General features: G+C 32.4%; 3 protein-coding genes across 3 annotated transcripts; 1 reads left to right on the top strand and 2 right to left on the bottom strand.

The window, feature by feature from the left end:
* The first annotated feature begins 4,162 nt into the window (after nucleotides 1–4,162).
* LOC18023002 (glucose-6-phosphate 1-dehydrogenase, cytoplasmic) lies at nucleotides 4,163–8,445 on the top strand. The gene is made up of 16 exons (XM_006405369.2): nucleotides 4,163–4,319; nucleotides 4,754–4,937; nucleotides 5,038–5,123; nucleotides 5,272–5,332; nucleotides 5,426–5,612; nucleotides 5,745–5,902; nucleotides 5,989–6,057; nucleotides 6,142–6,200; nucleotides 6,298–6,334; nucleotides 6,463–6,534; nucleotides 6,749–6,896; nucleotides 7,374–7,469; nucleotides 7,567–7,637; nucleotides 7,745–7,860; nucleotides 7,965–8,010; nucleotides 8,171–8,445. The coding sequence occupies exons 2-16, from the start codon at nucleotides 4,764–4,766 to the stop codon at nucleotides 8,336–8,338; spliced, it is 1,548 nt and encodes a 515-aa protein (XP_006405432.1). The 5' UTR covers nucleotides 4,163–4,319; nucleotides 4,754–4,763; the 3' UTR covers nucleotides 8,339–8,445.
* A 1,535-nt stretch (nucleotides 8,446–9,980) lies between these two features.
* Nucleotides 9,981–10,607, bottom strand: LOC112088353 (trichohyalin-like). Its single transcript, XM_024158605.1, has one exon. The coding sequence runs from the start codon at nucleotides 10,605–10,607 to the stop codon at nucleotides 9,981–9,983; it is 627 nt and encodes a 208-aa protein (XP_024014373.1).
* Nucleotides 10,608–11,573: 966 nt separating this feature from the next.
* On the bottom strand, nucleotides 11,574–13,704 carry LOC18023001 (prohibitin-3, mitochondrial). The gene is made up of 3 exons (XM_006405367.2): nucleotides 13,299–13,704; nucleotides 11,974–12,514; nucleotides 11,574–11,889 (listed from the first exon to the last, which is right to left on the bottom strand). The coding sequence occupies exons 1-2, from the start codon at nucleotides 13,608–13,610 to the stop codon at nucleotides 11,993–11,995; spliced, it is 834 nt and encodes a 277-aa protein (XP_006405430.1). The 5' UTR covers nucleotides 13,611–13,704; the 3' UTR covers nucleotides 11,574–11,889; nucleotides 11,974–11,992.
* Between the last annotated feature and the right edge of the window lie 11,546 nt (nucleotides 13,705–25,250).

The raw sequence follows: 25,250 nt of genomic DNA, 5'->3' as shown, positions 1-25,250 counted from the left end.
CCCTTTTAATTGAATCTCGATCGAAATGTGTTGTTTCCGGCGACTTTTAAAAAATGAACCCCCTGAACATAAACAATTTACGGAAAGTGTCCCTAGGTTCTTATAAATACCTGAATCGTTACAGCTGAAAACGATACAAGGGAAAGGGGTGTACATTAAAATAGAATCATGGGTTATTATGTGACAATAAAATAGAATAGAGATTTTACGTATGTTTTAAAGACTAGAGTACTCATTTTGTAAAATAGTTTTGGACTTTATCCCGACGACACGTCAGTTAATCATAGGCATTTTCAAAATGAAGACGCGAGGAAAATGCTAATATGCGCCTACGGCATTGTTAACAAATCAGAAGAAGCCACGTCCCACTTTTTTGCCGTATCTAATTTTTAATTTTCCCTAAAAACTAAAAATCTCAACGGTTGGATAATAACGGAACTTAAATCGGGAACAACCGTGGAAGCTCATTTTCTTCTATGGATTAAGATTTTTAGGTGCTAAACTAGTTTATATTTTCTTTTTTTGAGTTTTCTTTTTTTTTAAACTAGTTTATATTTTTGAGTTTAAGGACGGAAAAATATGATAAATATCAGTTTCCAGCGTATTATAAATAAATAATAATTTCAAGCAACAGTTTAGTATTCATTCGAAGACCAAAAACATGTTTTTGAACTGCAGCCGATTAAGTTATATTTGGATTTCTTTTAAGGGTTGCAATTTTGGCCATGCTTTAGCAAAATGAACTGATACCATACGATTATTAATGTTAGATGATATTGGATTAGACTAATAGTGCCAAGCCAATTGCAATAACAAACGAAACCTGGTGGATTTTGATAGACAATGTACGTAATTTTCTGTTATTAAATTGCATTATCAGTCCAACGGTCGGTTTTTATTATATGTGGAGTAGTATTTATATATTTTCTCTGCATTGTCCTTTGAATTTGAACCAACGCAACACATTTGTAGGACCATATTGCTTATGTCGTCGTGAATCTTCTTTCTGTATTTCCCAAAATTAGTTATAAGATCGCGTACTTACTTAACAAAACAACAAATGACGTATTAGAAATTATGATAATTCTATATATACTAATGTTAGTTTTTAGTATGTACTTCTTTTAGGTATCTTTAAGCAGCAGTTGATAATACTCCACGGTGTAGCTTAGAAGCAAATCAAGAAAGCAATCAACAAAATGTCAATATAATTAATCTCATATATACCAACAGACAAAGAGAGGAAACATGCTTGAAAACTAGTTTTAGTCCTATTAATACATGTTTGTATTCCGGATCCAACAGAAAATATTCAAAGTTTGCTCGACTTTCTCAAAAGAGTTCTTGCCCTTATGGACTTGCCATTTTACTTGTGTATGCTTTCATTACTACATATATAATCTTACTTTTACAGTAGTTGCAATTTTACTTGAGGTTATAATTAGTGGTTTTTATATTCCTCCTAAGAAGCAGATAAAATAGTTTTTTTACAAGACTTGTACTCTGCCAGGTTTTTATATGGAGCAATTGTCTACTTAGCAAACAAACGAACACAACGTTAGTTAAGAACGAATCCTATAGTATTCAACTCGATTCTCTAGCCAAATTACAAAAAAAAAGGGTCATGTTGTATTGGAAAAATATCCAAAATTAATTTAGTTCTGATAGACCACGGGTCGACAATTTCATTCCTCATAATGGTTAGGGTGTTTGGGTTTAGTTTGATGTTTGTTCAATCCGGTTTACTTTATAATTTTCTGTATATAAACGTATTTTAGTCTTCAACAGTACCAAACATTTGTTCCCCATGAACAACTTGGAAAATACACAATTCACCAAATATATAAGCGTTCAAATCTGTAGTATTGAAAATCTCCCCATGAACAACTTGGAAAATACACAATTCACCAAACTTTGAAAGAGTTCATAATATTTTTTGTAACGCTTTGGTTCCAGAAACAACCAAGGAAAAGCAGAAAGGAAAGGATCATGTTCCTACATTACATTTCAGAACAGAGTGTTTATCTTAATTATTGTTATGCAATGCAAGAAAAGGAAAGATGAAACAAAAGACTGCTCTGTTCGTTTTTGTATTTAGATGCTGCATCTAGCTGTAAATGTTCAAATATTGTTCGTTTTTCACAAAAAAAATTTGTGTTCAGATGCAGCATCTGGATGCAAATTGATTAGCATCTCAAATATCTAGATATTCTAGATGCTGAGAAATAGAGAGTTCAGATGCAGCGTTTGCATCTAGTTTTTTTCAAAAACGCAAAACCTTGATTTTCCGACAAAAACGAAAACTCTCTGTTTCCCACCGAAAACGCAAAATCTCGATTTTCTGTAAAAACACAAAATCTCGATTTTCTGCCGAAACCAAAAAATCTAAGTTTTTTGCCAAAAACGCAAAATCTCGATTTCCCGCCAAAAACGCAGAATCTCGATTTCCCACCAAAAAATGAAAACTCTCGGTTTCTCCCCAAAAACACAAAATTTCAATTTTCCATCAAAAACAAAACTTTCGGTTTCCTGCCGAAAACACAAAATCTCGATTTTCCGCCAAAAACGCAGAATCTCGATTTCTCGCCAAAAAAGGAAAACTCTCGGGTTCTCGCCAAAAACGCAAAATTACGATTTCCCACCAAAAACGAAAACTCTCAGTTTCTCGTAAAAAACGCAAAATTTCGATTTCTCGCCAAAAACGAAAATCTCGATTTCCTGCCATAAACGAAAAAATCTCCGTTTCTCGCAAAAAACGTAAAATCTCGATTTCTCGCCAAAAAAAGAAAAATTTTGGTTTCTCGCTGAAAACGCAAAATCTCGATTTCTCGCCAAAAAACGCAAAATCTCGATTTTTCACCAAAAACGAAAACTCTCGGTTTTTCGCCGAAAAACGCAAAATCTCGATTTCCCGCAAAAAACACGATATCTAAATTTTCCATCAAAAACTCAAAATTCCAGTAAAAAATTTTTCCGTCAAATATATAAAATGATGATTTCCCACAAAAAATGCAAAAAAAGAAAAAATTCATATATTTTTAAAACTTAATTTAATAAAAACATCATTTATTAAAAATATTAATTCAAAAATATGTTCTTTTTATTCATTTGATGTATTTTGCATCCAACTATTTTTCTAAATTCATAAACGAACAATTTAATATCTAGATGTAGCATCTTGATGCAAAACCTAGTTTCTAAAACAAACAATATCTAGATATTGTATCTAGATGCTGATCTATATGCAAAATCTAGATGCAGCATCTAGATAAAAAACGAACAGGGCCTTAATTAATTATTGGTCAGTCTTAATTAGTCAAGGAGGATTTTGATTTCTTCGCCTCCTTTTCTGCAAGGATCTTCTCCACTGCGTTCCAAGCTATCTGCCTTTCTTATTCTTACTACCCAATCAAAACTGGCAAGAAACCGACCAAGTCTCTCGACACTATCATTTTCCTGATTCTTGTCCACGTCCACCTTGGATTCACTACGAGACGATGCCTTCACAAAACAGATATGGTTGGAAGCAAACCCTAGACCGAGCACAATTCTGTAGATCACAATATATCATTTGCAACAAAAATTTCCGGGATGGATGGGCCCAAGAGATCTGTAGACAAAGTAGATCATTCCTTTTATGAATGGGCCACAAAAATAATTTGGTTTCTTAAGCATTTTTAAAATATTTTTTTTTTTAAATGGTATGTTGAAAAAAAAAAATTAGAAAAAATAATAGTATACCATGATGAATTTTACGAAAAGCAGCCATATCTCAACTCTTTTATTAATACTACTTATTACTTGAATAATTTTGGTGTGCTAATTAATATTTAAATTTTTGAAAATTTAAATATTTTTATTTTAATGTATATTATTTTGACCAAAATTAACTTTGACATAAATTCTATTAAAATGTTAATTTTCAGATCACAAATTATTGTTGCGATTGTATACTATCCTTTTTCTATTTTTTTTTTATAAAATCAACTTTAATCGAAGGACAAATGTTTTTTTTTTAAATATGCATTATCAGAATAATCTAAAAGAAAAATGAAAATGTTGAAGAAAGAAAGAAAAAAACAAAATTGGCTTCTCCATCCGTACGTAGAACAAAAATCTGAAAATGCCAAAAAAGTTAGAAAGTGAAATCATTTGACGGAAGCTGAAACCCACACCAACCCCCGACCCCATTGTAGTAGTTGAAGCTTCTTCCTTCTTCTTCACCTAATCCTTACTTCGTTTTCTCCTTCAAAATCTTCTCTCCATCTATCTCTCTCTCGCTCTCCGTTTATCCGATCCCTCGTGCTTCTTCTTCCCAGGTTGATTTCTCCACTCTTCCTATTCAGATCTCATTGATCCTAATTGTGTGGTTACTTAGCTGAGATTGTTCCGTTTTGATTTTGTCTCCTATTTTTCTCTCTGGAACTTTGATTACATGCATATAACTAGCTACTTTCGGTTCTCTGTTTGATCTCTGTGTTTGCTTAGATGAAACTGGAAGCAGTGAATTTCGATTCGTGCATATAGTATAGTTAGTGTGTGATCGCTTTTTCGCTGATGAGATTCGGTATTTGTGCTGGCTTAGTGACATTTTTATTATTTTTGTCCAGTTTCTCTGCTTTTTTTTTTTGTTGGTCTTTTGATCGTAGAGGACAATGATTCCAATTCAGCACAGAATCCTTTGTATATATTTGAATTTGAGTGTTATGTGTGTTTGACTGTGAAATTGATATTTTTGTGTGTGGAATATAAGCTTTTCGAAGATGGGATCTGGTCAATGGCACGTTGAGAAGAGGTCTACTTTCAGGAATGATTCGTTTGTAAAAGAGTACGGCACAGTTCTAGAAACTGGTTGTCTTTCAATCGTAGTGCTTGGTGCCTCAGGTGATCTTGCCAAGAAGAAGACTTTTCCTGCGCTTTTTAACCTATACCGTCAGGTTACTTCATTACCAGCAGCTATACGTTTATTGTGCTATTTGCATCTGTGGAATCCTCTTGTTTTCGGTATTAGTTGTGATATTTGGTTTGCATGAGCAGGGGTTTCTCAATCCAGACGAAGTTCACATATTTGGGTATGCGAGGACTAAGATTTCTGATCAAGAGCTGAGAAATCGGATCCGCGGGTAAGCTCAACCTCCTTTTGGTTGTGCTGCACTGATGAGTTGTTTTCGTTTGAACATCTTTCGACGCATCAATTAAACTTTGTCACCTCAGTACAGTTGTTTATTAGCTCTAGTCCAAGCTCAAAACTGAATAGCTTTATGCATGCAGATACCTTGTTGATGATAAGAACGCAGAGCAAGCAGAAGCTTTGTCAAATTTTCTACAGTTGGTTAGTCCATTCCTCTTTGGATGTTAATTTCACCTAGAGAGTCATGTTTTTTGGGTTTCTGAAAAGAGTGTTTTTGGGTTCCAATCCCTGTAGGTCAAGTATGTGAGTGGCCCTTATGATTCTGAAGAGGGGTTTCAGAGGTTAGACAACGCAATTTCAGAGCATGAAATCTCCAAAAATAGTACTGAAGGATCCTCTAGGAGACTGTTTTACCTTGCACTTCCACCGTCTGTTTATCCTTCTGTATGCAAAATGATCAAGACATGCTGCATGAACAAATGTGAGCCCCTTTCAGCTGCGGAATTTCTTTATTAGCTACTAAAGATTAACCTACTTGCACCTAGGATCAGCTTGGAAAAGTTGCAGTCGCTTTGCAATCTATGTATTTATTATATTGTTTCATGACTTCCAGCTGATCTTGGTGGATGGACACGGATTGTCGTTGAGAAGCCATTTGGCAAGGACCTGGAATCTGCAGAGCAACTGAGTTCTCAGATTGGAGAGTTGTTTGATGAATCACAGATTTATCGTATAGATCATTATCTTGGGAAGGAATTGGTCCAAAACATGGTAACATGCTTGACTATTTAGAGTCTAGTGATCAAGTTTTTTCCTTAAAAAATCAATGACCATTTTATTCCGTGCATCACCTGCAGTTAGTCCTCCGATTTGCCAATCGCCTTTTCTTGCCACTTTGGAACCGTGACAATATCGAGAACGTGCAGGTGAGAGCTGCATAGCTAAGAAAGATATGGTCAAACTGTTAATTAGAGTGGAATGCACATAAACTTCAATTGCTTTTCTGGCAGATTGTTTTCAGGGAAGATTTTGGAACTGAAGGTCGTGGCGGATATTTTGATGAATATGGGTAATACTTTCTTTGGTGTCTTCTTGTTCTTCTTATATGATATTATTGAGATTGAACCAGTGCGTTTCTGATGAAATGTTCACTTCCTGCTTTACAGAATTATCCGTGATATTATTCAAAACCATCTTCTTCAGGCAAGTATACCTGAGATATCTTCCTCTTAACCAAACTTACATTTTGTCCCTATATGATTGTTTTCGTCAGTGTTTCCTTGTAAGTGTATGTTCTCTTGTATCAACTAAATGAGTTTAGAGTACTGTAGGTTCTTTGCCTTGTTGCCATGGAAAAACCAATCTCTCTTAAACCCGAGCATATCCGAGATGAGAAAGTGAAGGTGATCAATATTTTCATTTTCCTCTTCCAGCCATTGTAACAAGCTTTTGTTGCCTCTCTTCTCTGCATTCATATGCTTTTCGTACATCACTGTTTCATTTAGTTACATTTTCCTTTAGCAATCTCCTTGGCAGGTTTACTTGGACTGATTGATTCATTCATTTGCATTTTCAGCCAATTAGTTCAAAGTTACTGATTATTGTAATGAACTTCAGGTGCTTCAATCTGTGGTTCCAATAAAAGATGAAGAGGTGGTTCTTGGACAGTACGAAGGGTATAGAGATGATCCCACTGTTCCAGATGACTCAAATACTCCAACGTTTGCCACAACTATTCTTCGCATACATAACGAAAGATGGGAAGGTACCATGTCACTTCACTCTTCATTTTTCCATTTATCAGTTCAACTTGGAAAAACAATCTGGAAACTGATATAAATATGAGAAAACAAAAAAAAAAGAGTTTGATGGGTCAACATGATCATAGATTCTATCTTTTGGTCGAAGCACATGTTTGCATGCACATTCCAACTGCTCTGTATCATAATTTTTTCAGAAATATGATTGAACATGTTGTCATTGAATGGATATTATTAATCAATGGAGTATGCATATGCGCAAAGATGAGAAAAAATGTGCTTTCACATGGTCTCGTGGTCATATATATGTGGCTTTACTCCATTTTCGCCACTGTTAATTGTGGTCTCACACACTGTAACACTTTAAAAACAAAAGACAGTATTTTAGTTGATGTTATGATTACCCATTAACTGAGTAATTAATCTGACTTTACTATTTGATTGGTGCCTTGTTGACATGCTGACTGAGACATATCTTTCAGGGGTTCCATTTATACTAAAGGCTGGGAAAGCGTTGAATTCAAGGAAAGCAGAAATCCGAATTCAGTTCAAGGATGTTCCAGGCGACATATTCAGATGTAATCTCTTGCTCTCACATTTACTTTTAGCTGTGGCTTAAGCTCTTCTTTTAGCTTTTCGAATTGAAATTTATGTACTGAGACTGTCGTGCAACAGGTCAGAAGCAAGGGAGGAACGAGTTTGTGATACGCTTGCAACCTTCAGAGGCAATGTACATGAAACTAACTGTAAGCATATGATGAAAATACTAACTAGTAGAAGGAAAGATTCATTTCGACCTGGAACCATTACAGTGAACCATGACTCTCTTGTGGCTATGCGTTTTGCTACACAGGTTAAGCAACCGGGTCTAGAGATGCAAACCGTGCAAAGTGAACTAGACTTGTCATACGGACAACGTTATCAAGGTGTCTCGATCCCAGAGGCATACGAGCGCTTAATTCTTGACACGTAAGAAATCATTTGCCTAAATTAAATGCGTCATCCAATTGGCTTGTTCTGTTCCTTCATGTTGCTGTTATCTAATTAACCATCTTTTTCCTAAATATGTGCAGAATCAAAGGCGATCAACAACATTTCGTACGAAGAGACGAATTAAAGGTAGAAAAAAACATTCTTCTTTCTCCACCCTTGAACCAAAACAATGTCAGAGATCTCTTTTGTTACACTGCAAACGTCAGTTTTGCTTCATACAGAATTCGAAACATATTAACTTTGGCATCATATACGATTTAGGAGCTAATTTCTTTGATGAATAAAGGTTGCATGGGAGATCTTCACGCCGTTACTTCACAGGATTGACAAAGGAGAAGTGAAGTCAATCCCATACAAACCAGGAAGCCGAGGACCTGAAGAAGCCGATCAGCTACTAGAGAAAGCTGGTTACCTTCAGACTCATGGCTACATCTGGATCCCTCCTACATTATAAACATAGATATATGTGTATACAGAGCCATGTGTCTATTATATTATGTATTGGGAAACATTGGCCTAGGGGCCTAATTTTAATAAAAGTACTTACTTCTTTTTATTAAAATATTTTCCCTCCTTTCCGTTTCAGAATAGAAATAGTTTAAGGTTTTCTCAGACATACATTTTTAAGAAAACTTTTAATTTTTTTTATTTTACTCGTCACTAATGTATTATATATTATGTTACACTAATTAATTAGCCAAAAGAATATGGATAAAAGTGATATTTTTTCAAATATTTGTACTGAAAACAGAAAATGATTTATATTTTAAAACATAAAAATTCTTAAAAAGGACTTTTATTTTAACGGTGGGAGTATTATTATATAATTTGAAAGAGATAGTTTTTTTTTCAAATTCTAATAGAATTTTTAATATTTGTTATATATATATATATATAACTAAAGGAAATAATATTGCTTGTAAATTTATATTTTGTTATACAAATTTTCTTTTAACAAATTGATTAGGGCCAAAACCAGTTTTGAATAGAAGCCCATCAAACATTTGCTTGAGCCATAAATTTAAAATTAATTTAGTGGTCATTTTGTATAAAGACTAATCGTTGAGATGGTCTATGAAAAATGCCTCATGTTTTTATTTGCTAGTAATCATGATCATATTTCTCATCTTTTATTTTTAATCAAACATTATATTATATTTAAATCTACTACCAAATGTAATCACACTGAACAAAAATTTATATACTATAAATTACAATTTGCAATCACTTATATATTGACTAGTTCATATTCAAATTTCAAATTTATGTTGGCTTTGATATGGTTTAATGCAATTGGAAGGTATATTTCACCAAAGTGAATTTGGCTAGTTTGTGATGTTTGTTTCTTTTTTGCTAACAGTTAATATTTAGTGATTTTTGTTAACATAATCCATAAGAAGAAAACTAGAAAACGAAAAAAAATTGGTTTATAGAATGCATTTCTGAAACTTTGAAGAGTCATTGACGTTTTGATTTAACCATAATTTAATTTGATTTACTACAAAGAATAATTATAACTCATTTATGAATTAGTTTTCTTATATAATTAAACTAAAAACTAGATAAACTAAACTTATATTCACATAGTATACTGTTTTGTGAGCTAACTCAAATTCATTTAGCATGTGTTTCCAGTGTTTGGGTTTATAAAATTTTGAAGGGCCAATTCTTTAACATATTTATAGTTTTATCGAAATTTGAGGAAAAAATCTCATGATCAGATTTTGCACTATCATTTTTCTTTCTTTTCTTATAGAATTTCAAATCTTAGAACCAACTCTACTTAGGATCTTTATAAGTGAATTTCAAATAAAAATATTCATAATTTAAGTGACTTTTTAATGGGTATTAAAGATTTTTATAACAATTTAAAATTAAATATATTTTTTTACTGTCAATAAAAATGTTACAGGTTAACTACGTCAATAACAAAAGATATTGGATATTTTAATAAATTTTGATATCCGCACAAATCAAACAATGACTATTGCTCTGATTGTAACTTTATAAACACTTATTCATCTTCTTTTGGAAGCCCCGCTTATTATTCATCTTCTTTTTTTTTGGAAGATTTACTTCTTTTTCATCTTTTTTTTTTAGGCTGAAGATCTTCTTCTGTTCGCTGAAGATTTTCTTCTGTTCGCTGAAGATCTTCTGTTTCGCTGAGGCTCCTCTTCTGTTTCGCTGAAGCTCCTCTTCTGTTTCGCTGAAGCTCCTCTTCTGTTTCGCTGAAGCTCCTCTTCTGTTTCCATTAGGCTGAAGATCTTCTTCTGTTCGCTGAAGATCTTCTTCTTCTGTTCGCTGAAGCTCCTCTTCTGTTTCGCTGAAGCTCCTCTTATGTTTCCATTAGGCTGAAGATCTTCTTCTGTTCGCTGAAGATCTTCTTCTTCTGTTCGCTGAAGATCTTCTTCTTCTGCTTCGCTGAAGCTCCTCTTCTGCTTCGTTGAAGCTCCTCTTCTGCTTCGCTGAAGCTCCTCTTCTGCTTCGCTGAAGCTCCTCTTCTGCTTCGCTGAAGCTCCTCTTCTGCTTCGCTGAAGCTCCTCTTCTGCTTCGCTGAAGCTCCTCTTCTGCTTCGCTGAAGCTCCTCTTCTGCTTCGCTGAAGCTCCTCTTCTGCTTCGCTGAAGCTCCTCTTCTGCTTCGCTGAAGCTCCTCTTCTGCTTCGCTGAAGCTCCTCTTCTGTTTCGCTGAAGCTCCTCTTCTGTTTCTGTCTGCTCTTTTCCATTAGGTTCCTCCTCTTTTTTCGGAAGCTCCACTATTTTTTCATCTTCTTCATGCTCCTTTAATTTTGGAGGTTCCTCCGGCTCCTTTACTTTTGTAACTTTAGTTGGTTGTCGGCGCATCAATTGGGACAGTTTGGAAAGAATTGCGCGCAAAAAATAATCACAATGTGATCACTGTAGTGCACAAACTAGCAACAAAACCAGAAAAAGCTTTAACAACTGCTTCATCAAAAAGTCATTAGGGAAGTGTTTCTCTTCCCATCACGCGGTTCTGTATGCAAACAAGCTTTTTATCTACCCAAACCGTGGGTGGGGTAGGTAAATACCGGCTAAGAAGAGCAAAAGTAACTTTCTTATGGCTGAAAGTCATCTCTGTTGAATCTGACTTCCGTATGGTAACACGGTTGAGATTTTCAAGCTTCTCCAAGATGAGATTTGTATTGTTACCATACATAATCTTTCTTCTGACATTGGCCCTATGGATGGATATCTCCTTGATACTTTTTTTTATGAAGTGCCAAGCTATGGTCAGCGTGAAACAATGACTCAGCTTTGAGCCTAGCGAGCTTCTTCTCTTGGGAAGACTTTGTGGATTATTTGCGTGCTTGGAGCCTAGCGAGATATAGCTTCTTCTCCTGGGAAGAAGCTAAGGAGTAGAGGCGTCTTGCTTCATATGTCGATGTTCCAGAACGTGAAACGATACCCATATTTTCCGGCTTGTGGATGTATCCAGGCATGATCCCAATCATGGAATGTTAAGAATTCAGCTCACTAATTTATACTTTGTTTGTTTTTGTGATCGTTCCACTAATTGCCTTTGTAGAAATAAAAATTACATAACATGTAAGAGATTTTTTTTTGTGGGGATGAAAATCTTAAGATCTTAAAACTTTTAAAAATTAAAGGTATCTGCAAAATTGTATAACTCGCCAAAAAGAATTCAGCTCATCAACTTATATTGAGTCCCATTTATTTTATGGGATAGGTCCTCGGTCGATATACATGTAGTAATATCATAGCCATTTTACACGAACATGCTAAAAATATTTACTTAGTATTATTTGTATAAACTATGATTTTTACAAATTTAATCATAGCAAAAACAGATTTATTTGTTGAAAATTAGATATTTCAAACAAGGTAATATAATTCAATGAGCAATTTTGCCAATAGTCAGCTTCTTCAGCGTTCATCACAAAGATAAAAAGACCACTTTTACCTTTTTTTTTTATTCCATCCAGATTCACAATTTGATCACTCAAATATCGTAGATGTTCCCACAACCTGCAGATTCAACATTTGATAACTCACTCAATTACGAATCCTACAAATTAATATCTTAACTCCATAAATCCAGATTACACATACCTTATATCTGAATCAAGATCTAACGGTTGAGAGAAAAGAGCATGCTCTGGCCACCGGGCAAGTAAGCCACATTAGGAGACCTAGCAAGTGTAGCTGCAATCTCCCTGGAAGCCTCGATCCTCCTAAGCTCGATAAGTCCCATACCTGCCTTAGCCGTAGCATCAGAGATCAACAGAGCAGCGTCGCTCTCACCTTCAGCTCTTATAACCGCTGCTCTCCTCTCCTGATCAGCCTTCATCACCACAAACTTTGATCTCTCTGCCTCTTGCTGAGCCACTTGTTTCTGCTCAACGGCCCTCGAGAACTCAACACCGTAAGACAAGTGCGTGATGGCGACATCGTCGAGCACAATGTTGAAGTCTTTGGCACGTTTGATTAGCGAGTCACGAACAAGCGCTGAGACGTGAGGACGCTCTGTGAGGAGTTGGTCTGCGTTGAACTGTGCAACCACTGCTTTTAAGACCTCGTTTCCGATCGAAGGAAGAACCTTCTCGTCATACTCTAGACCCAATGTTTGGAAAATGTATGGCAGACGCAGAACCTTGAGGATATCATGATCACATCATATTCACTAAGAAGGTCAAATAGCATATAGATACTAGTATTATATCTTCATACACTAAACCTAAGATTTGGAAAATAAATGGGAGACGTGTAACATCAAAGCATGATTGCATCACATAAACAAGTCAACTATTTGAAATCTCGTATCTTTGAACTAACAAAGATACTAATTCATCTCTTCTCGAACCTAAGTGGTACCCAAGAGATCTTTCTTTGGAAGAATTGAACTTGAGCTTGAGTAAGAATGCAAAAACGCAGATTAGCTACTATCAGTAAATTATCTATCTGTATTAACAAGTAACAACAGAGTATATATTTACACTAACAAGGTCACATCGCATTCTCAAAAAAGGTCAAATACTCAAAATATAACATATGATTAAAGCAGCATAAAGATACTAATACTATTTCTTCATACTCTAAACCTTATATTAAGGCATGATTGCATCACCTAAACAAATCAAATGCTCGAAATCTCTTATCATTAAATGACTAATTCATCTTTTCTTGATATAAAGTGGTGAGTTAAGAGTGTGTAGACGCAGATTATCTACATTTCTGTAAACCATATGTATATGTATTAACACTGGATAGGACTAAACGTATTTATCTGCACTAACAACGATTCTACATTGCTTAATCCAATATTATTCCTCAAACTTAAACCCTAAGTTCTAATTCCGATATGAAATTGAAACTTTGGTAAAATTTCCAAATTTCCGGGGGAATCATGCGAGTATAGTTCAAAATATTGTATATACCTCAGGGCGAGAGAGAACACGTAGGGTGAGATTAACCATCTGGAGATCCTTCGTACCGGAGATTGAAGAGAATGTGTGAGGCTTCGTGCGAATGTCAAAGATGTGAGGCTTCTGGAGAAACGGGATCAGGAAATGAGTCCCTTCGCCGACCGTCTGATCCATAACTCCCCTGAATCGATCGAAGAGCACCGCTCTCTCTCCGCCGTCCACGGTGAAAAGCGACGAATTCAGCACCGTCGCCGCCGTTCCCAGACCGAACGCCGCCTTCGCTAAATTGGAAAGGAACGAAACTGCTGCTTGTTGGCTTCCCATTTTTGATAATTCTGATTACCTTTGAAACGAGAAGAGCGAAGGAAGATTTGGAGAGAATTGAGACACAGAGAAGAAAGAGTTTGATAGGGTTTATGAAATGATTCTGGAAGCAACTACGTCAAATGCTTTAGTAGGCCCATAAAATAGCCCAATAAAATTAAATATAAACCCATTAAGAGCTAATTAGTTTTAAACGAGTATCAAAAATATGCCCATGGTTATATTTCCCCGATTGACGATTAGAGGTATCACTATATCAAGTATCAACCATGTAAATAGTTTGCTGTATTTGTGATTTTTCTTACTTAAAAGTTATAAAAATGAAGTCTTTGATACTTCAAAAAATTAATAGGTTCATAATTCATTTTATACATATTTCTTCTTTTTTATAGTCTAACTCACACGTAGACCTGTTTCCACTTTCCACGGCAAAAGCAAATATTTTTGAAATTTTAAACTTATTGTGATTTCGTTGCTTACGAGTATTAGATTGGTACAAGTCAACGTTCGTGAACAAAAGATGAATTTGAGTCGTATGAAAAGCTCTCAAATATAAATGAAATCCTTTTGCCGTCTGATACAAATATCTACATCTTTTCAAATTTTTGATAAAATTAATACTTTCAAATACAACGGCAAGAATAACTTTCTTTTTGTCGGGCAAGAACGAAAACAGTATTTTATTAGTAAAGTAGTGAAACTTAATTGTCAATATCGATTTAAACCCAAAACAAAATTGTCAATATCGAAATAAGAAAAATATTGAAATCTTTTGTGACTTACGATAATTAAAATGAGTAATTTTTCTATTATTTTTTAACTATACAACAACGAAAAATGAGAATTACGGCTGGTTTAGGGTAGCTCATGGGAATCAAAATTGAATTTGAAGCATGTATAATTCTAAATATTTTACCCTTGAAATGATTACGTGTTCATTAATTAATTATAAGACTCAATTAAGTCGTCTCGAATACTATGAGAAATAATGAAGGAGTTTTACTTAAAAAAGTCACCATGTGACTTCAGCACGTTATCGAAATGTCAAATGTTTCGGTGTCGAATCTTGTACAGGTTTGAAAACAACAAAGAAAAAATATTTATAGATTGCAGAAAAATGCTTCACTTTTGACTCCCACTTTCAGTAGTCCAGAAAACTTCTCTAACTAGAAACAGAGAACGTAAATTTCAAGATTAAATTTGAGCTAAATTCAACTCTTTGAACATTTTGCCTCTGAATTTAAAGATATTCTTTCATCTAAGGAGTGGCGGTTAACATTATCCAAACAAGTACGATAAATAACCCTATTTACCCAAAGACGAAATTTGATTGTTGCAATTGCTTTTCCTTGGAAACGAAATAAACAGAAAATTGTTATATACTATGCTTGTTCGCTAGTAATATGATATATTCGAGAGTTGACTTGAGTTTGTTGGTTTGTAGTGAAGCCGTGTATCATTTCTCCTCCTATAATATATGGAGTATAAAAAAGATATTTTATATTTTTCAAGTTATAAAATAATACACTGGTTACCTCCTAGCAAGAAAAGAATTGAAGATCAAAACCAATGCTTGCCGCCATCCCCAAATCCCCACAAGACCTTATTTAGAGAAAGGTCTTAAAAATTAAGTAGTAAAGTAAAGTACGTAGTTATGTTTATTATTTCTTTTGATCCTCACCTAAACCGAAGAAAGGCTGCACTAACCTGAAGCATACAGTGATGAACATTTTATCGTCACCAAGAACGAAATAGTTCGGTTGCATTAACCCTGACACACGTAGCCTAGCATAGATTACAAAAGTGACTGTATATATGTTGATAGAAAAATATGACTTGATGTGCTCATCAAATATACTGTCCAATTAGTAGGAGATATCTATCTTTCTTTATTTTTTTGTTACATCTAATAGGACATAATTCAAAGAAAACAAAATTTACTAAAAACATAAATAAACAAAAAAAAAAGGAAAAAAAAATGTAAGTTAAAAGCAGAGATGTGCTTGACATGTAGTGCAGATAATTTTCCTCCACTAAACTACATTTGCTAACGTACATTACTATTACAATCAACCTACTCAAATCATGATCCCTTTACTAACAATGATATATAGTTCGATCATTATACCACCATATATGATCAATTTGTTGGCCATAAATTAATTTTAATAAAGAAAAAAAAACTCTATACATATAAGTTTTTTTTCTGTTGAAGAATATGTATAAGATTGGATCAGTTTTTTTGGTTTATTACCGTGGTATATTTCTAACAATTATGATATCTGTTTGGGGTAAAATATGTGATTCGTTTAACAAGCCTACAGAATGCGCAAAGAAACAGTAGACCAAGCAGCAGTCAAGATCTTAGAGGTCTAGGGTTTAAGGATGCTAGTCGCTGCTGCTAGAGTTCTCGCTTTGAATTGCTTAAACTTCTCTCTGTTGTAAACTCTTTCAATGTCCCTATTAGGTTCTTTCTCCCTGCTATTTATAGGGTTCGCGTTTAAGTTTTCTTATTCCTCCTTCGTGTAGGAATTAGCATCCTTATCTTTTTCCTCTTAGGAATATTCTCTTTTTGGTTGAATGTTATCGCTGCGTGCGATTTTTACAGCCAGCCCTCAATGCGTATCTCGCAGACCATCTTAGTTATTTCTGGACTTTAATCATACTGGGCCAGGCCCAAATGACTGAGTTTTTCCCAACAATATCTAATAACATTATATCAAACACTCTACTATTTACAGCAAGAAATGAAATTCTAGTTAACTTATTAAACTAAAAAAGACGAGTCATTCATCTATTATATTAAAACAGAATCACTTTTAGTATTTGTTTCCAAACACACCTAAATTTTATTTATTACCTTTTATTTTATATTATAATTAATTTCAAAAATTGGTTACTAATTTAGATATTGTTAGATTTCCTTAAATATAGGTTATATTTATTTTAAATTTTAAATTATTCGAAATTTTTATTAATTAAATTTAATTACGAAAAAATTAGATTCAATTTAATTTCAAATTCAAAAGAATTATTAATAAATTGTATTACAAATATTAGACAATAATTTTAATTACTTTAGAATTCTGTAAATACATGTTAGCTTTAATTTAAAATTATAAATTTAAATAAGATTTTTATAATATCACAAATAGTAAACAATATCTACGTACCAAAAAAAATAGTAAACAAATATCTTATTGTATTGTTTATCAGAATCAATCCGTCTAAAGCATCAAATATTTAATATTAGTAAATATTTATATTTTACAATAATATGATAGAGCAAGTTAAAGTTATATATTTATAATAGCAATCTTATACGGGTTAGTTTATCAAAACATGTAAACTATTAAAAAAATATTTGAGATAACTAAATAGACGGGTTAACTAATTCATAGATGTATAGATTGTTTATGTATAAATCTAAATTTACATAATAATAAAGTTCATAATTAACATTATAGATCAATATATACTTAATTAACTCATATTCTAATTCTACTAATATATAAATCTATAATTTTCAAAATTAAAACATGATACCAAAATTCTTGAATTAAAATAAAAAAAATAAAAAACAAAAATAAAATTTATTAAAAAAATTATATTAGAAATAAAAAATGAAGTATTTATGTGCGGACGCACGGGGTTAGAATCTAGTTTATTTTATTAAAACAGAAGCACATTTAGTGCTTGCATCCAAACACTCCTAAAGTTTTGTTTATAATATTTTATTTTATTTTAATATTTAATTTCCGAAAATTAGTCATTAATTTAGATATTTTTAGATTTCCTAAAATCTATGTCATCTTTAATTTAAATTTCAAATTATTAGAAATTTAATTAAATTTAGTTACAAAAATTTTCATTCAATTTAATTAAAATTCAAAAAAAATTTTAAAAAATTATAATTAAATTTTATTACGAAAATTTAGATAATAATTTTAATACTTTAAATTTTCTTAAATACAGGAGAGATTTAATTTAAAATTTAAAATTTAAATAATATTTTTATAAAATGCATAGTAAATAAATATTTTATCGTATTTTATCATAATAAATTGGTCTAAAATATCAAATATTTGAGATTAATAAATATTTATATTATACAATAATATGATCGAGCTGATTAGAGTTATATATATATATAAATATATTTAAGGTCCATGATTTAATTTATTAAAACATGTAAGATATTAAGATGATTTGAGACAATTAAACTAACAGGTTAGCCAGTTTATATATATATATATTTTAATAGCACAAATAATAAATAAACATCTTATTATATTTTTTTCATAATCAATTGGTCCAAATATTTCATATTAGTAAATATTTATATGGTTATACAATTATAATTATAGTCTTATACGGGTTAGTTTGTCAAAACATGTAAGATATTAAAAATGATTTAAGACAACTAAACGGATGGATTAGCAAATTCATAGATATATAGATTTTTTATGTGTAAATCTAAATTCACATAATAACAAAGTTTATAATTAACATTAGATCAATGTATACTTAATTAACGCGTACTCTTATTCTACTAATATACAAATTTTATTGTTTAAAATTAAAATATGATAACAATTTTTTAATTTAAAAAAATAAATAACAGAAACAAATTATATCTAAACAAAAAAGATAAATGAAACTTATATTAGAAATAAAAAAATAAAACATTTTCGTGCGGACGCACAGGGTTAAAATCTAGTTAAATGTAATACAGATAAGATATCTATCAAATTCGTGTGAAAGTTATATTTCCATGATAGTCTTCATAAATTGTTTTCTTAGTGATCAACCTAGTGGCTGCTAAAAAAAACATAGTGATCAAACTAGTGATGGTATCATAATTTATTTATTTTTTTTTCCAAATTGACCAAGACTATTGATAAAGTTTTACTTTACTCATTTTTGTCCCTTATCACCATAGATTTTACAAAAAACGTAAATTTTAAAAAACAGTTTGGACTACTTTTATAAATAAAAAAGAAAATCAGAGTGATCTCTTTGTTTATTTGGGGAGCTTGCATCAAACACTTAAACGTTTTATAAGTATTTAGACACTTTTGAAAAGTCATGATTCATATTAACACATTAAGTATTCTTATAAATAAGTCTTTTTGGTCAAAAATATTTTGGTCTTTGGCTGAAAAAAAAAAACATTTTGGACTTAAAAAGTTAGAAAGACTGAGCTCGTTTCATACGTTAGATGTTACCAGCCAAAAACACAGTAAATATCATATCAAATGAAATTGAGTTTTACAGAAAGTTAACCAATGCTTTTGTTACCACGGTAAAATAAATGTTGATGTAGTGTTGAAAGAGGTCAGATTTCTTATGTGAACAAAAAAAATATATGTTGATGTCATTAATGCTCGAGGTTAACTAGTGTTCTATGACTAAGAAAGCAAAAAAAACAAAATGTTCAGAGCTCGTCTTGCCTCTTGGGGATTACAGATTCCAACTGTGTGCTGCCTCTGTTCCAGGTTAGAGGAAACCCGCGATCATCTCCTATTGTGAGTTCAGCTTCTAAATTTGGAGGCTGGTGGTAGCAAGATTTGACCCTCCATCTCGTCTGTTCGGATCTTGGGCTGAGTTATTATCATGGATTAAATCGAGCTCTAGATCGGCTCCTTCCCTTCTTCGGAAAATAGTGAGCCAAGCAACGGTCTACCATTTATGGAAGCAGAGTAACAATGTCCTCCACAACCAAGTCTCTCTCACCACTCAATTTATCTACAGGGGTATTGATCGTGAGATCCGGAACATCATCTCGGTAAGAAGACACCGGAAACAGTTTGGAAACTTCATATCTTTATGGCTAAGATATATAGGACCGTGAAATTCGATTGAAATCACGAATAAAAAAATAACAATAATATAAATAATATCTTAAGGTAACAGATTAAAACGAGAGTTAGAAAACCGATTGAAAACAGACGAAAACACGGAGTCGAGATATGATCTCTTTTCTTATTCAATAAATTGCCGGTAATGTGTGACCGTATGGTGCGACTTTTGAATCCCAGGATACAACCGTGATGAAACTATTACGCAACACCCGTAACAAAATCTGCGAACTGAACTAATACTACGCTATAGCTCTCGAGACACTTACGATATTAAGACGAGAGGAATTTGCTGGAAAGAATTATTTGCTGTGTGTTTGGTGTATTCGAGAATTCAATTATTTAGAATGAGAGAAGAGGGCGTCTATTTATATTGGAAGGTTCAGCTTGATCGGCAAGGAATAATCTTTGGCGAAAATGAATATTCGCGAGATATTCTCTTTTTTCCGCAAGTAAAAGGATTCGAAAATTTTCCGTTATTATCTGGACGCAATTTTTTATATCCTAAGATTTATCCTTTCAATATGCAAAAATTTTTTCGCAGAAACTAAGAAACCCACGGCCCAGCTATAGAGCCCAAGAGGCCAAGAGCCCAAAAGTCCTAAGAGCCAACTAAAAAATGCAACGAGCAACGAGTCCGAGCCCGGCACCGTCGGCATCAGCATCGGCGACGGCGGCGTGCAGGTGTTTTTGCATAATGCCCTTTTACTTTCACAATGTTGTTGATCCTTATTATGAGAATGACATATATATACAAGAGATTTTTCTTCTTAGTGAGCAATATGAGACAAATACACTTCCACTAAACTTCCACTTTTAGTTATAGCCAATAGGAACATTTCATTTCCGTAGGCTTAAACTCAAATTTCAAATGAATTTATAAGGCACATTTGCTTATTAAACTTTATTTCTTATTCATACACAAACTCAATATTACAAATCCAAATACTTATTAATATTGGGTTCCAACAAAATAACTACTCTGTAACTTTGTGTCTCTTCTAAAAAATTGTATTGCCTTATTTTTTATTTTCTTTTTGCCGAGGCAATACAAACTTTATAATGTGCGTTTGTAAAATATCCTTCATTATTAATGATACTTACAGTTGTAGCAAAAAAAAAAAACAAAATATTTGTTCTCGTGTTCACCGCAATATGTATAAATTGTGAAAGCAACGGAGAAAATTCAATGGATAAATATATGAACATGGTCATGCCATGTAATCCATAAATGCTCACATGCATGGGGATTAGATATATAACTTCACTATAATAAAATTATAAAATATCCTCTATGTTAAAGGAGTTTAGATCGAATTTCTAGTTGGTGTTAATTTGATGTTCGATTTCAATAGAAACTATACAGTCAATAAGAATATTAATTCCCTACTATACGTTTTAACAAACAAACAAAAAAATCATATACATATGCAATTATCATTTTTTCCAACAAAATGCAATATTGCGAATTTAAATCCGTACAGTGATATAATTAATGGTTCTTGCAGCTCACTACATTGCATGTTATGGTTATAAAATTGTAATTTCTAAGGACAATAACATAGCTTTAAGCCTTTAATACAAACACACATATATAAAGGTTTGGATCAGTCTCTCCTTCTTGTTAATGGGTCTATTGAAAACAGTTTAAGAACATTGAATCATGTTATTATAATCTTCCGTTAAAATCAGTTACAAACAAAATTAAAAACTCGTGAAAAAAGGTTTACAAAAATAACAAGAAATGTAATTGACTTGATAAATATGTGCTAAACCAAAAGACAAGTCATCCACTAAATACACGTCGTAGATGATTCGTGTGAAACTCTTATCAAATGTTAATGAATGATCAAGGATTCAAGAGTAAATATAATTTTTCTTCATACACATTTTCTTCATTGTTATAGCGTTTATAAAGAGCTGAAAATTCTAAGAAATTAGTATGGGCATCAAGCCGTTACAGCCGTAAAACAAACTCCAACTAATTAACAAAAAAAACAGCAAAAAAAGAAAGAAAAGTCAATGGAAGAAACCACTTGACCGAAGAGCAAGAACATGACATTATATTGATAAAATAATTTAATAGAGATTGTTAAAATTGAACCATACACTTCCTTATCTCTTCTTTTCGTTGACTCCATCATTTTCTCTTAAGTCTTCCTATGTTCGTACCCTTAGGATGGTAGAGCATTAATATCGCAAAGACCAATATGGGTCTCTTTAGCCATTTAAAATTATTTTTTTTGTGTTTGGAGAAACTCTAAAGAGACTGTATGTTTTAGGCTGAATATTGGTAGAAACATGACTGGGTTTCTTTTTAAAAAAAAATTAAAATAAATTATTTTATAAACATAATTATTTTATTTAAACATATTTAATACAATGTATTAATACAAATAAAACATATAACAATACATTAATACAAATAAAACATAAAATTTTCTCTAAATGTTTAGTTGTTAACATAAAAATGTCCAAATCTTTGCCATAGATGTTCGACCAAATCTGATTTCAATTGCACATGGGTTTTGTTATCACGAACTCTTTGCCGAGCATTCAGCGTATCAACAATATTTGAAGCCATGGTTGTGGAATACGAGAGATCCACAGTTGAAGCTACATCTGCTTTTATTTCTTTCAGTCATCGACTTTTATTACTTCATCAAAGCAGGAGATACTAGAGATTAATGAGTTAACAACTACCTAACCACCAAGAATTTTAATACAATAACAAAGGAAGACATGACCGTAAGGAGAACTGCATTGATCACCTATCTAAACATGACAAGACCTTAACCTAACAAAGCATTCATACCTATCTAACTATCCAATTTATCACCATTATCTATACAGTAATACACATTTATTACGTAGTAATACCTATACTTTAAACTTCAAGGACACTTTCAACTTACCTCATCATGACTCTCGCTTTGATGCATTTATACAAGTCTCGCTTGTAACTTGTAAACCCCAAAAAACCTGCATACGACGACATTAAGACTTAGAGGATGCCAAAAATTAAACCTGTATAACTTAAGGAAGAGAATGAACTGAAGAAACTTATCTAGTCTTGTGAAGCAATCATCTCCATTTGTCTCTAATTGTTTCCTTCATGATGTAAACAGCAAACGAGAGTCAACTTAAAGCCACGATAACCTTATGAAGTTTGAAAGAGATCAAGAAACTCTAGTTACTTGATGAAACTTGGCAATTATTTCGGCTGCACAAGAGAAAACAGAGTTAGCTCAACAAAAAGACAAGACAACTAAAACAAATAAAAGACAATTCAGTTGGTGGCACTTACATGATGTGAAAGATCAGCATCCATAGCGTGAAAACGAAAACCAGAAGACATGATCTTAACGTTTGACTTAATTCTCTCTGCTTCTTTAGCTCTCGATCACATTCGTCGCCGGCTAAACTCAACACCAGACCAAAGTATCTCGCAAACAAAAACAGACCAGGTTCGATTAGAAAACAATGGAACAAAGTAACTCGCAAAAATTGTTTCATACCCTGAACCCCATATTTTCCGAAACCTATAATCACTTTCAATCGATTTACAAATTAAAACCACCGGAGATCGAGGGTATAGTTTGGGATTAGGTTAACACCGATTACCTGGATAGATCGTCGGTGAGATGCCAGAAACCGCCGGAGATACAGCTGCTGTCGGAGAGAACCCGCCGGAGGAATTGAAACGTCGACATCGCCCAAATCGCCTTTCCACAGAGGGAAAACCGTGTTTTCAGAAAAAATAGTCGACGAAAAAACAATTAGGGCAGAGCAAAAAAAAATTTCTCCCCAATTTTTCACAACCAGTCACAATCGCCCACGTGTACAAGAGAAACGTCTTCTATTTGTCCCCAAAATAGAAACGTCTCTCCAACTTTTGGCCCAACTTTACTTATTTTATTAATTTTTTTGGGCTAAGAGACGTGGCCCGTTTTAGCGATATTAATGATTTTAGAATACTTCTATGAACTCTCCTCCTTCACATTTTAAATAAGGCCTAGCAATAATTATATGTTTTGATCTGTCATATGTTTTGATCTGTCATATGTTTTGATTTTTATTCGAAGAATATAAATATCTATAACTTTACTAAAAATATGTTACTAAAATTTCATATATATTAAAATGGAATAAATCACAAATAATAAAATTTTACACTCTGTTCCATTCTGATTTTAGTAATTACATATATAATTTTAATAATTCTTCTATTTATATGCATGTTTTATAAATTTATACTCATAAAATTAATTATTCAAATATTAAAGCTTAAAAAAGAATCACCATGATTTTTTTTTGTCAACAGACTCGTCATGGTTTGAACACTGATTTTGGTAACAAATTAACAAAGCTTCACCATGCTATGTAAATAATAAAATAAAGTAGTATGGTCACAGGGGAGGAATTGGACTAATCGATATATGCAGAATGATTTCTCTTATAACATTCTCTCCAGTTATCAAAAATACCGAATTGATTTTGAGAGATGTAGTATGAGTAGTATGATTGTTGAAAGATCCATAGACCCAAAAAAAGAGACAGGAGAGAGAGATATGATGTGTATTTCTCAAAATCACAACTAAATAAAACAATTGATGTGATTTTTCCACTAGCAATGAAATGGCCTGGTCTGATGACTCAGATGTCTGAACAGAAATATAAAATTCATATGTTTAACAGAAAGCAATACAACGTTTTAAAATCGCACAAAATATCCATAACGGGCTGTTTAGTAACATGTTGTCGGCGGTCAACGCTAAAAACTTGTTTAGACGTAGTTTCTCGCGTTTCCATTTACATAGAAGAGCGAATCCCAATGAAAATTAGTTGCGTCTCTATCTATATAATAGTAGGAGTAACAACCAATACTTTTATATTCCAAAAGTATCGTTATAACACTTTTTTTATATTTCAAAAAGAATGTCGTTTTAGAATTACAATGTAATTTTTAACATAAAATACCATTTTTAATTTCAATAAATTCAGAAAATTAATTATAAATATAATTCCAAAAGTCATTTTCTGCAAATTAATAAGGGTATAAAAGACCTTTTATCTTATTTTTTAATTCGTGTGAAAAATGTCAGAATAACACTTTTTGTAAAACAAAAGGAATATTCTACAACAAATATCTCTTTTATATATTTTTATTGGCGTATATATTTTATTTTCCCAAGTAATATTGTATATTTTCTTCGATTTACAAAGTCTCTTTAAAAATTCTTCTGTTCTAAAAAATGTCGTTCGATATTGATAATGTCACTTTTCACATTCTTATTCCTTGTTCAAAACACATAATTGCACAACAAATTATGTAAATTTAATTATTGATTTATATTTATATTATAGGTTTTTTAATCTACGTAAAATTATCCCAATAACAATTTGTATAACATAGAGGGAATAAATGTTTTCGTATATATAGACGACAATTAAGATGATTTAATGAGAGGTGTGAACAAAGAGAACGGCGTTCTTCTCCCACTTTTTTCAGTCAATATAGGATAACTTATAAAGCAGAAACGTATAGCTTATATACCTTGATGAGTCAGTAAATTACATTATCATTCATGTTTAATTACTGTTTTTTTTAAAAAAAGAACTATGCTGTAATTGGTCAAATATATTAGCAGGGTTTTTTTAACAGCTATATTCATTAATATTAGCAGATTCTTTATCCAAAAAAATGTATTAGCAGATTCCAGCTCATAAACCTTGTGCCCATCTCCACAAGTAGTTTGTGAAGTCAAACAAAAACTTC

Source organism: Eutrema salsugineum, unplaced genomic scaffold (assembly GCF_000478725.1).
Source record: "Eutrema salsugineum unplaced genomic scaffold, Eutsalg1_0 scaffold_14, whole genome shotgun sequence".
Taxonomy (NCBI): domain Eukaryota; kingdom Viridiplantae; phylum Streptophyta; class Magnoliopsida; order Brassicales; family Brassicaceae; genus Eutrema; species Eutrema salsugineum.
The sequence above is the reverse complement of the archived record's forward strand: the minus strand, read 5'-3'. Positions and strand labels throughout refer to the sequence as shown.

Bases quoted from the DNA above. Each gene is read 5' to 3' on its own strand.
- LOC18023002 (XM_006405369.2), top strand. From the start codon at position 4,764: ATGGGATCTGGTCAATGGCACGTTGAGAAGAGGTCTACTTTCAGGAAT. The intron at 6,201-6,297 runs GTAATACTTTCT...CCTGCTTTACAG, and splicing joins GGATATTTTGATGAATATGG to AATTATCCGTGATATTATTC. The intron at 7,861-7,964 runs GTAAGAAATCAT...AAATATGTGCAG, and splicing joins GAGCGCTTAATTCTTGACAC to AATCAAAGGCGATCAACAAC.
- LOC112088353 (XM_024158605.1), bottom strand. From the start codon at position 10,607: ATGGAAAAGAGCAGACAGAAACAGAAGAGGAGCTTCAGCGAAACAGAA.
- LOC18023001 (XM_006405367.2), bottom strand. From the start codon at position 13,610: ATGGGAAGCCAACAAGCAGCAGTTTCGTTCCTTTCCAATTTAGCGAAG. The intron at 12,515-13,298 runs GTATATACAATA...GATATCCTCAAG, and splicing joins GTGTTCTCTCTCGCCCTGAG to GTTCTGCGTCTGCCATACAT.